General features: G+C 33.5%; 1 protein-coding gene across 1 annotated transcript in view; it reads right to left on the minus strand.

The window, feature by feature from the left end:
* The window catches only part of NAALADL2 (N-acetylated alpha-linked acidic dipeptidase like 2), a gene marked incomplete at its 3' end in the record, with an annotated part of 975844 nt that overhangs the window by 250931 nt on the left and 711545 nt on the right, over nt 1–13368 (minus strand). Inside the window, exon 10 of the mRNA XM_080695918.1 lies at nt 6122–6268. Coding sequence (XP_080552044.1) covers nt 6122–6268 — 147 coding nt within the window. The remainder of the gene's footprint in view (nt 1–6121; nt 6269–13368) is intronic.

The following is a 13368-nucleotide window of genomic DNA, read 5'->3' on the forward strand; positions in this document are numbered from 1 at the left end:
ACATGGTAGATTTTATGATTAAAGAAGAGGGCAAGCAATGCTCAGTCAGCTGATTCTTAACATGGAAAGAAGAGCCAATGTTTTCAGAAATATAGTTTCTCAATAAAGGGCAGGGCACATAAAATATGCTGGTGAAATAAATCATGTGCTGGGCTTCTAATTTGTATCATTTAGTGCAATAATTGAAAACATGTACTTTGTGTTAAACAGATTTAAGATCAACTTCTGTCTTGGCCATTAAATATTTTTGTGACCCTAGATAAACCACTAGACTTTAAATTAAATTAAATTAAATTATTTTGATGCCAAAGTGATAAATGAGAAAAATATTTAATATAGCAAGTACTCAATAAGTGGTAAATATTATTTTCATGTATTTTGCTTTTAATTAGAGATAAATAAAGAAAACAGAGGCCCAAAGACCTTTGTAAATTAATAATGAATATGTAGAGATTTGAAATTCAATGTTAATGATTCCCAATTCAATAAGCTCTCTTCTTAAAAATTATATGCAAAAATTATATTTTAAAATGCCAACAAATTCATGGCAAGACTAATTTCTTTGCTACTTTATTAATAGACATAGCATAAATATTTTATATTATAGATAAACCTAACATTTATAATTCCTCTTAATAACTATATAAATATTTTTAGAGGTTAATATAGAAAATAAAGGTTAATACCTGCACTTTTGGAAGTTCACAAAGCAATCAAAATTTGATGGTGATCAAGAAAAGCAGCGTTTACAAGTCTTGCTAAAACTCGATCTCTGTTGCCACAAAATCAGCGCTTTTCATAGCCAGAAAACACCATCAGCAGAGAAATAAAAAATGTAAACACAAAAAACAGAGAAAAAAAAAGACTATAACAACAACCAGAGACCAGAAATCAAGCCCGCAATGCGGCAGGGAGCCACGCAGGTGCCAACTTTTCTCAAAGCACCAGGTTCCAGAGAGGAAAGGTAAAGAAGAAGCTGAAGTGAGCAGCTGAGAATCATTCGGGTGTAATTCAGCAGTTCTTTCAGCTCATTGAACATCTAAAACTCCCAGTGGCCAAGCTCATCATGCCTTCCAGGGACTCAGAATGGAGCTCAAAACCAGAAAAAAAATACTCCAGCCTCACGGCAGAGGGTGTGGCAGTGGCACCAAATTGCCAGCGGCAGCAACCTCATGGCCGAGGGCATAGCAGCGGCGCCATATTGCCAGCAGCAACACTGATCTGCGCACACAATAACCGCGAGTGAAATTGCGTCCCCTAAAGGAGAAATCTCTGTACTGCACTCCCAGGGACTTGCACAGCTTTGATAATCTCCTTGGGTCGGATATTTTGCAGTCCAACCCAGTGAAGGAGTAGCGGTGGCAGAGATACCACAACCTAGTCACAGCTCCATGTGGGAAAACACCCATCCCGGCACCCCCATGGTCTTGCACAGCCTCGATTAACTTTCTGGGTATGAGACTTTGTGATACAACCCAGTAAAAGAGTAGTGGTGGCTGAGATCACAACAGACTCGAGATACAGAGCACTCTAAGTGAAGTTGTAGTGACCCAGGGAAGGCACAAAATTCCGTATTTTGTTATACTGGGGATGGAATCCAAGGACATTCTACTTCTGCACTATATCCTAGCTCTACTTTTTATTCTTTATTTTGAAATAGGGTCTTGTTAATTTGTGGAGGGCCTCATTAAGTAGCTGAGGCTAACCAAAAGCTTGTGATACTCCTGTCTCTGTCTCCCAGATACTGGGAATATAAGTGTCTGCCACTATGCCCTGCAGCAATCAAGAGACAAACCATTAAAATTTTTCTTCCCACTAAATCAATATAAGTAAGGTCATTTAGTATAAAACACAGGATATATAATTCATTTGTTTTTTTCAGAAACAATAATATTAAAAATAATTTTAACAATGAAAGTTAGATGTTCTGGGTATAATTTGAAAAAAGTGATTAGCTCCTTCAGCCAGTTCTATTAAATAGATTTTTACCTTAGAAATTTCACAGTGATTTTACACCTTACTATAATTTCATTTGGGGTCTGTTTCCAAATCTTTGTCCTATTAATACCTCATTTACAGCTGATCCTCATCATATCCTACCTCTTTAAGTTGAGAAATTTGTTTTTATTAACAAATAGCAACCTCTTCCCTTGCACTGCTGTGTTCATTTCTACAAAGTTTACAAATTTTTCTTTTTAAATTTTTTATTGTTGCATTGTAGTGATATATTTTAATGGGGTAAAAGATGGTGGAGACATACATACACACAAATGTTTCTAATTCAACTACTCTGTTATATCTGCAAATGGACAATAATAATTGTGATGATAGCTATGGTTGATGAGATTTAATCTGAAATCAATGTTACCTAAACCCTTACATTTGTAGTCTCATTTAATCCCTATCATACCTTTGTGTGTGTGTGGTACTGGGGGTGAAACTCAGGGGCTTTTCTACCTCCAGGCTATATTCCCAGACTATTTTTATACTTTATTTGGAAACAGGATATCCTAAGTTGCAGAGAGCCTCACTTGGTAGCTGAGGCTGGCTTCAAACCTTTGCCATCTTCCTATCTCAGCCTCCCACGTGTGGAGATTACAAGGGTGCGCCACCATGGCTGGCCCCATCATATCTTTATAAAATAGGTTCCATACGTATCCCAAAGCATATCATTTGTAATATAATTTTGAGAAATGTTAAGCAATTTGTCTAGTAAATCTTAGAGTCAGGCCTTTAGTCCCATTCCCAAGGCTATCTTAAGCCATTATTTTTTATTTAATTTTTATTTTTTTATAAGTGAAACATATTGAGATTGGTGTACATTTACCTTGTGCTTCATGCCCTCTCCCCTCTCTTCCCCCCCCATTAGATAGTGTCCAGGTTAGTTATGTTGTATTTATGCTATTACACATATTCTTATGTAGCTCCTCCATTGAACAACCTCAGCTTTCTTCCTCTCCTATCCTTCCATTCAAGCTTTGCTGAGATTTCCCCTCCATCATCTGGAGTCCCTCTGGTATTATCATTACTCCCTAGCTTGAACATATTAGAGAAAACATATGTCCCTTCTCTTTCTGTGCTTGACTAATCTCACTTAACATAATGTTCTCTAGTTCCTTCCCGTTTTCTTGCAAATGCTAGTATTTTTCTTTATAGCTGAATAGAATTTCATTGTGTGTATTTCCCATAGTTTTGCAATCCATTCATTTGTTGATGGAGATCTAGGTTAGTTCCATATTTTGGCTATTACAAACTGTTCTGCTATGAACATGGGTATGGATATGTTAAGGTAGTTCTCTGATTTCAACCCCTTTGGAAGATACCAAGGAGTGGCATAGCCAGATCAAATGGTGGATCTATTTCCAGTTTTCTAAGGAATCTCCATAGTGATCTCCATAGTGACTGAACTACTATGCACTCCCACAAACAGTGTAAAAGAGTTCCTCTTTCCCTCGCCAGCAATTGTTGTTCTTTGATTTTTTTATGTTTGCCACTCTGATTGGGTTAGATGGAATCTCAGCGTAGTTTTGATTTGCATCTCCCTGATGGCTAGTGATGTTGAACATCTTTTCATGTATCTATTGGCCATTTGTATCTCTTCTTTTGTGAAATGTCTATTCATTTCAGTTGCCCATTTCTTGATTGGGTTGTTTGTTTTGCTAGTGTAGAGTCTTTTGAACTTTTTGTATATTCTGGATATTAGCCCCCTATCAGAGTGGTGGCTAAGCCACTTTTAAATTCTTCTAAATTCTCAACCAAAATGACTAAGACTTACTGAAAAGAGTAAGAATTAATTTTGCTAACATGACAAAAGCAAGATGGACTAAGATGGGGAAATGGTTTTAAAATTATGGAGAAAGAAAATTAAAAATTAATTTCTTAATGTTAATTTCTTGAAGTGCTTCAATTGAGTTCATATAAAATACCTCTAAAACATACCCATTTTATTATTTTTTAAAATTATATTGGTGTACTGTAGTCATGTATCTTAATAGAGAACAGGATTCACTCATTTAGCCTTTACCCAATTGCCACCCCATTCTCTGCTCAGTCCTTCATTCTCATGTTTGGCTTAGTGATTGACTTTGATAGGTTTATACCCATTTTAAAAAATATCATATAAAAATTCTAAATCGACAAACAGATACACCATAACAATTATTTTTGCATTATCCAAGAATTCTGTTCATCACAACAGAATTCAACCAAACTTTCTCTGTTTTTGAATGTAAATGGTTAGTGATTGTCACCTATTTACATGGAAACTTAAAGTGGGTTATGCACATAAAGATAAAACTAAATGTTTCTAAAAATTGTTAGGAATTAAGATATTGAAAATATAAAGTTAAACCTACACTAAGGTGTTTTAAATGCTCCTTTTCAGGAACATCTACATTTGAAGAGCAAAGCATGTTTTTCCTTTTTTTTTTTCCAGCCATTATTTTGTTAATGTAATACTTATCTCAAGCTGGACACTCCAGAAGGTTCTGTACAAATCTCAAAGATAAATGAACAATTTATTAGAGATGTTAAATATTCCAAAATTATATTTATATAGAAATAGTTTACTGTGATATCATTATGAGAAAGTTTAAAAGGATTGAGGTCCACTAGGTGGATGAACACAGACTTAATTAATGTGTAGCTTGCCTTTGTGAGATTCTTTGAGAAAAAAAGAACTTCCTTTACAAAAAGTAGTAACTTTTTATAATGTGTTTTTTTTTGGTGCATTATAGTCTTGCATCAAACTGTAGATCATGTTGACAGTGATATACATGCACAAAGCACTTGATACCTTCCCATTTTTCCCCTTTCCAATACAGAGTACTGAAATTAATGTTGATATATTCACTTATGTACACATAATTCATGGCACTATTTCTGTCTTCCACTTCCCCTTCTTTTAGACCGCTTTTCTGACTCAACTGAGGTTTCTGCATTATTATCTGGAGACCCTCTGCTATCCCAATTACTCCCTAGCTTGTGAATATTAGAGAAAACAAATGGCCCTTCAGTTTCTGTGACTGGCTAATCTCACTTAACATAATGCTCTCCAGGCCCTTTCATTTTTCTGCAAATTACATAATTTTGTTTTTTTTATTGTCGAATAGAATTCCATTGTGTATATTTTTTATAATTTTGTAATATATTCATCTGTTTATGGGCAACTAGGTTGGAAACTTAGTTTGGCTATTGTGAATTGTGCTGCTATAAACATGGGTATGCACATATTACTGTAGTTCTCTGATTCCATCCCCTTTGGAAAGATATTGAGGAGTGGTACAGCCAGATTATGTGGTGGATCCATTTCCAGATTTTTGAGGGATCTTTACACTGATCTCCACAGCAGCTGAACTAGTTTGCAATTCTACCAACAGTGTAGAAGAGTTATTTCTCAACATCTTCACCAATATTTACTGCTGTTTGACTTCTTTATGCTTGCCATTCTAATTATGGTTAAATGGATTCTCAGTGTAGTTTTTATTTGCATTTCCCTGATTGCTAATGATGTTGAAATTTTATGTACTGGTCATTTGTATCTCTTCTTTTGTGAAGTGTCTATTCAATTCAGTTGTCTATTTTTGATTGGTTTATTTGCCACCTATCCCTCTGATGAAAAACTAATATCTACAGTATATAAAGAACTTAAAAGATTTTACACTAAGTAGTAACTTTTTAGGCCCACAAACTGTTGAGAAACTTTGAGTAGCTAATCCATAAGATTCACATTAACACAGAGTACATGAAATGCATATTTCTTTGGGCAAGGAGAAAAGAATGTATAGAACATTTTATCTGTTTCTTTGAATACTAAAGATTAAAATTATGTTTTGATATTAATCTGACTACTGCAAATTTGTTGTTGTAAAGCACAGTGTAAAAATGTGACAGTATAAATCTTTTTAAATTGAATTAGACACCACTGAAAAGAGCTGATGTTTTCAAGAACTGTTACAAAGCCTTTCAATAGGAAAAATAATAACTCTTGAAATGAAACCACTTTTGATATTGACCTATTTTGTATGAAAAACTAATAGCCATGATAAAATCAAATTCTTCACATTTGCTATACTGTGTGTGTTGTGTGTGTGAGTGTGTTTTGCATTTTTAGGAAAATCACCTCTAATGCTTCAATATCCTCATAAGCAAACTGCAAGTTGGGAACTCCAAGATGGTTGATAAAATAATCAGCATCACCTTGTATCTGTGCAGAACTGGCATTGGTTTCTGGGCACTGGGATCCTCTGGTACAGTTGAAATTATTTTTCTGAAAAACATAATTTAAATTGTTAACAGATGCTATGGTTCCCATATCATCTCCAAGTCTGTCACTAAAAGTGTGGTCCACAAGTTAGTAGTATCAGTGTCTACCAGGAGCATATTCAACATGCACAGAATGCTTGGGCTCTACCCTGTCCTATCCCATGGGGCCAAGACAGTGACCTGTGTGAGCACTGCCTTTCTCTCATTGAGGCATGGCTAGCAGTGTTTGGAGTCAAGTTTGCTTTTTGTTGTTGCTCTGAATGACTTTAAATTACAAATTTTAAGAATAATTTATAATCCTTAAAATGTTTTTTCTTACATTCTTCTATAAATTTAAAGGGTAGTTTGGTAGGATATACTTCCATTCTACTTAAAATGTTTATCAAAAGTTACAGAATGCATTTTCTCCATTTCTTCTTAAAAACATACTCCCAGAGATTTAAGATCATATGCCAATAACCACAGTCAGACAAATAGAACCAGCCATACAGCTAAGGGAAACCTTTGGGGGAAATAAGATAATATAGACTGTTATTTTGTTTTAAAGTAAGAGTTGTTTAGCTTACAAAACAAATGACAATAAGTTTACAAAAGCAAAACACTAAAAAATTAAAAATAATCAGAAAATGGGTTTCATAAGTACTGGTTTCAAATATCTTCTTTAATACAATTTCCAATAATATAGAACCTTACTAAAATGCAGTTGATTTAACCATGAAACATGGAAGAATACCAATGTTCTGTGCATTATTGTAAGAAAATTAAGGCAGTAGGCAGGATAACATGACATTTAATATCAGGCATAAAGTGTATACTCCAGTCTGTTTGCCATTAAGATATTGACTCTTCAATTTCTCTCTTCTTCTTCTTCTTCTTCTTCTTCTTCTTCTTCTTCTTCTTCTTCTTCTTCTTCTTCTTCTTCTTCTTCTTCTTCTTCTTCTTCTTTTGTGGTACTGGGGTTCCTGGAAACCCTGCTACCTCTGGGCTACATTTCCAGACACCTATTTTTTTATATTTTTATTTGGAAACAGGGTCACTTAAACCAGTGAGGCTTGCTTCGAACCTGCACAATCCTTCTGTCTCTACCTCCCAAAAGCAGGTATTACAAGCGTGCTCCAGTACACCCAGCTTTCTTTCTTCTTTAACAAGAAATAGTTTAAAAAATACTTTCAGATATATGCTATCAAATATTTTAAATGTCCATCTTAATATTAATAAAATGAATTATTCCTATTTTTAATTATAATTCTGGGTACTTCAAATATATAATAATGTTTAAATACCTAATTATTTTTTGAGGTCCTAATAGGAAATTTTTTGCAATAAATTATGATAAAATAGAAAGTCAGCATGTATTTTTATAAACAAAGAAAATATTTAGCTTAATGTTATTTTTAAAATTTTTTATTGGTTCGTTGTAGTCATACATCTTAATTGGATACAAAAAGTTGGAGACATACATGGACATATCATCCAATTAGCCCTTATCCAATTCCTGCCCCATTTCTTCCCCTCCCTCTTTCTCATGCTTGGCTTAGTGATTGACTTTGATATGCTTGTTAAAGTACATCACGTGCATTAGAGGATTTCCCTCTTCCCCCCTTTCATCTCCTCAGGTCACCTTATTTGCTCATATATAGAATCTTCGTCTTCATCAAGAGTTCCTCCTATGACCCGATTTCTCCCTACCTTTCACATATTAGGGAGAGCATCCAATTTCTTATTTTTTTGTGACTGACTAATCTCACTTAGGCTAATGTCCTCTTCCATTTCCCTGTAAATGATGTAATTATGTTTTTCTTTATGACTGAGTAAAATTTTATTGTGTAAATATCCCAGTTTTGTAATTCATTTATCTGTTGCCTTGGATGATTAAGCACTTTGGAAATAGAAACAGGTGATCCTAACAATTTAATCATCTAATCATTGGCAACCTGATGGTTTTTATGGTGACTCCCAACAATTTGCTTTTTTTTCTAAACCTAATTTCTAAATGACAGGTAATATATTTTTTCTCCCTGATATATACATAATACATTTAAATTCCTGGAGGTCTGTCATAAAATTTCCAGGAATTTTAGAAAGCTCTTAAAAATTCTGAAATACAACATCTTCTGAAGCATTAGATCATGAAATGCAAATAAATTACTTATGTTAAAGATCTCAAGTATTTTTGATAGTTTGTATGTGTTGAAAACTGGCTGCTCTGAAAAAGAGATTTCTATTTTTAGTTGAATTTGAAAGTTGTAGACAGGCAAGATATTCACAATTATCTAATAGCCAGTGTGTCTCATGCTCAATCCGTTCACTTCATTTTAATATATTGAATGGTGATCAACAACATTTAAAGTGGTAAAACATAGGTTATTGCACTATTTTATATCATTAATGAGGATTTGATAGAATCTGGTATGTATTTTTTGCTAGATGCCTAACAAAATTAAAAATAATTATTTTGATAGTCTATTTTTTTTACTGTAGCAACATCCTCTTCTTTTCAAGACAGTATATGTGTGCTGTTCAACATAAGTGAAGTACAAATTTGGCTTTAATTTTGTATACATAATTCTCAAATCCATCTAAACTTTCAGCTACACTCCTTGGAATTTTTTTCAATAATGACAGGAATCAACAATTAACAATTCTATATGGGTGAGGTGGCACATGCTTGAAATTCCAGCATTTGGGAGGCTGAGACAAGAGTAGTATGGTTCGCAGACAGCCTCAGCTACTTAGGCCCTTTGCAACTCAGTGAGAACTTGTTTCAAAATAAAGAATAAAAAATAGCACTAGGCATGTAGCTTGAAGGGAGAATGTCCATGGATTCCATTCCCACTATCGCAAAAATAAATTAACAATTATAAATTCCAGTATGTGTAATCTTTCAAGAATTAATTTATAAAAATAAACATGGTTCTTAGGTAAAATATTTGATGTTATTTTCACTCAAACATTATTTTAATTTCAGCAAGTTTCTAAAATAATACAAGTGAACTTGTAAAATAATCCAAGTAAAATAATACAAGTGAGTCATTTTTTACATTTTTTCCTCTGACAGATAAATTGAGTATAGTTTTGGTTGATCCTCAGCTTTTTATTAGTCCAGAACATTTTATCGTTTCCATAAAGGTTTGCATTGTCATGTCTGTTATATATAAACTCTTTGTGTAATCTAAGGAAGAGAATGACAGAGATCATTAGAAATGTTTTAAAATTGCATTTTAACAGTTAGGATTTATTAAACTACACATATGGTGCTAAATATGGACCGTTCATGGAGATCGGCTAAAATACAATAGGATAGCTGGGGACTAGAAATGGGCACCTTTAACTATGGAGTTTCAGGTCAGAGTCATGACCCAATGAGAGGTAAAGTCCTCAAGAAAGTCTGTATAAGATTAATCTAAGATTAAAGGTTTCAGGGCTAACACAGAATTTCCTGAGAAGCCTTACGAGGCCATTTTCTGACCTCAGAGTTTACCAGAAGTTCTTGAAAAAAACTAACCTCATCAACTCACAGCATTTCTCCTCTCTCTCCCTCTCTTTCTCTCTGCCCCTCCCTCCTTCTCTCTCTACCACTTCTTCTATTTCTTATTTTCCTAGCTTAACCAGCAATGAGAAAAAAGGACCATATGCTATGGTTTGTATCTGGATGTCCCTTAAAGGCTTGTGTGTTAGGAGACAGAATCTGCTTGCAGGAAGCAGCTCACTGGGGCCATGGTCCTTGAAAAGTATTATCTTGTCCCCAGATTCTTTCTCTTGCTCTCTGCTTCCCAGAGTTTACCAGAGATGAGGTTATTTCCTCCCATGTGCTTCCCATCATCATGTTCTGCTTCATTTCAGTTCCACAGAAATGGAACCAAGCAACCTTAGACAGAAACCTCTGAAACCACGAGCCGAAATTAATCTTTTCTCTTTTCAGTTGTTTCAATAAGGTATTTTGTCACAGGGACAGAAAGTTGACAACACATGATATTACTTCCAACTGGGGTTTATTTTGATTTTCTGTGCTTTTGATTTTTACTAGCTTCAGAGTAAAATAGATAAAAAGCAAAAAGAGTGCAATTTTCATATTTGATTCCCTCAAGTCATTTCATTTGTATTTTCCTTAGGACCATAACATTCCTGGCATAGAACCATATTCTCTAAATTTTTGTTTTTCATTACTCTAAAATCTAAACCATAGTCACAGATCTGAAGTAATTCTAAGTTTATATTTGATCTTACTGTGAGTAATTTTTTCACACAGTATTTCAATGGATTATAAGAGATCCACACCAAGTAATGGACACCGATCTACTCAAGGCCTAAAAGCACTGATATCAGAGAGAGAAATAAAAACAAATGTTAATTTTCTTCATTTTACTAGATATTAAGCACTGTGGGAAAGAGAAAGTTGGTAATAAATTTGTAAAGGTCAATTAACTTTTTAAATGTATTTATGAGGTGAATAAATTCACATTAAATAATTCATCTAAGGAGTTAAAATACAAACATTTTTATATCATTTCATACAATAAACAAGTTCAGGTAAAAAAGTAATGTCATTTGTTTAATTTTCCAGTACAATTCTGTTAAAGACCTGAAATAGAATCACCATCTTAAACTTAAGGTTGTGGTATCCTCTTTACAGGCATACTTTTAAGATTCAAGGCAAAACCTCATAGTGAATGATCATGAAAGTGAAATATAAAGAAACTAAATCAACATTTATATTGGTTGAATAGTGATTCTGAGGCACATTGACAAGTTCATAAGGTATTAAATAATTTGTTTAATTAATTCAGATGTTTGATTTTTTCTATACTCTACTTTTTCCTAAAAATATAAGTATTCTTTCTGCATGCATAAAAATATGTTGAATACTTATTCAAACAGCAAGAAAAGTGTAACATTCAAATTAACAAAACATATTTCACATATTATAATAAAATCATTTTCTTTGATCGTGATATTATCTATAGAATAAATTTCATTTGTATAAAATGAATTTGTCTCAGTTTTCTTTTTGTATACTACAAGACTGTTTTATTTATGATCATAATGTCTACAGTATTGGGACAATTATTTTTCATTATAGGTACTATAATTGTTTATTTTATGTGTCAGCATGGTTAGTTCAACATACCTGGTCAAACATTAGGTGTATCATAGAGCATGTTTTGGCTAAGATTAACATTTGATTTGGTAAACTGAAAAAAGCAAGTTGTTGTCCATAATATGAGTAGAACTAACTCAATCAGTTGAAGGTCTGAACAAAACAAAAAAAGGGTAAAACTCCTATGAGTAAGGGGAGACACCTCTTTCCTGAATGCCTGGAGCTGAGATATTGGTCTGCCTTTTTTAAAGCATCAGTTTATCTTGGTTCTCAAGACTGAATGGTTTTTTGTTGTTTTTTTTTTTTTTGACTAGAGCTTATATCATCATCCTTCCTGGTATTCAAGCCTTCACATTTAGACTAGTGCAACAGCATTGGATCTCCTGGTTCTCTGTCTTGTGAGCTGCTGACCTTGGTATGGAACTTGTTAGCCTCCTTAGTCATGTAACCCAATTTCTTATAATCTCTTTTTCTTTCTCCATACTTACATATAGGTAATGAATATCAATTACATAGATATATAGACATGTATCTACTGTATATGTGTGTCTGCTTGTATTTAAAAATACCAGTGTGGACTGCTGTTACAGACTATTATACACTAGGCAGCTTAAACAACAAAAATGTGTGCCTAATGGCTCTGGGAAGTCCATCACAAGTGCTAACATGGTAAATTCTACTAAGGATTATTTTCTTTCCTGGTTTACAGAGGCTAGGTTTTGTCTTGTATATTCATATGGTGAAGAGAAGAGAAGAGAGAAAGAGAGAGAGAGAGAGAAAGAGAGAGAAGAGAGAGAGAGAGAGAGAGAGAGAGAGAGAGAGAGAGAGAGAGAGAGAGAGAGAGGATCTCAATCTACACCTTTCCTCATAAGGACATTAATTCCATTCACTAGCACTCCTTCTTCATGACTTAAGCTCTGTATGGCTTTGCTTCCAAATACTATATGTTGGGGATTTAGATTTCAACATATAAATTTAGGAGAATAAAAAAACTTAATTCTATCAAGATGTATATCCTATTGTTTCTGTTTCTTTGAATAACACTTTTGTTTGATATAAACAGTTTCCTTTGTACTTCTGTATATTTAAATTTAATAATTTTAAAAATACTATTTTATGAGAAAAGGTCAATTCAAAATTTGCCAATTTGTTAAAATGTTCCACAGGGTGGGATGAGGGGCAAAGTATTAGCAAAATAGCTTCATTTACAAATTTACTGAGGATCCAAATCAATGAAATAAATAGTTACTCCTAAACTTTTCACTGAAAATTCAGTGCTTTTTCTTTTTTAACATGATGATATACCAAGGACACATAAACAATTTCATTTTAAGGACTATGTATTATTTATTCCACTATATAAATATAATATAATGTACTTAAACTTCACAGAATTTGTATTCTACCTCCAAGGAGTTACTTTTTTCAGACCTTCCCTCTCTTTCTGTTTTTTCTTTTTCTTTCTCTCTTTCTTTCTTTCTTTCTTTCTTTCTTTCTTTCTTTCTTTCTTTCTCTTTCTTTCTTTCTTTCTTTTTTGGATACAGGATCTCTTTAAGTTGCTGAGGCTGTTCCTGAACCTGCAATGCTCCTATCTCAGCCTCACAAGTACTGGGATACTGTGCCACCACTCTCAGCTTTGACACTTCTTTAATAGTCTTGATATTGTAAACTGTAATAGCTAAATCAATTTCTTCATGAATTGCAAACAATATATAAATTATATATAAATAATATAAACATATATATAAAATATATAAACAATATATAAATATATTAAAAACTCAGAATTCTTCCAAAAATTGCATTCTTATTATATCCCAATGAAACCCTGAACACATGAGAAAGGTGAACCAGTGCTGCCCATGCTGACCTATGGCCAACACACCAGCACCCTTCTCTCCAGGTACAATTCCAATAGGACCCTTATGACCAGAAGAATCAAAATATAGATGTTACATCTCTGAAGGATAACAACTCTGGCATCACAATGCTGTTCTATGCTGAGA

The sequence above is a fragment of the Muscardinus avellanarius genome (assembly GCF_963383645.1).
Source record: "Muscardinus avellanarius genome assembly, chromosome: 5".
NCBI lineage: Eukaryota > Metazoa > Chordata > Mammalia > Rodentia > Gliridae > Muscardinus > Muscardinus avellanarius.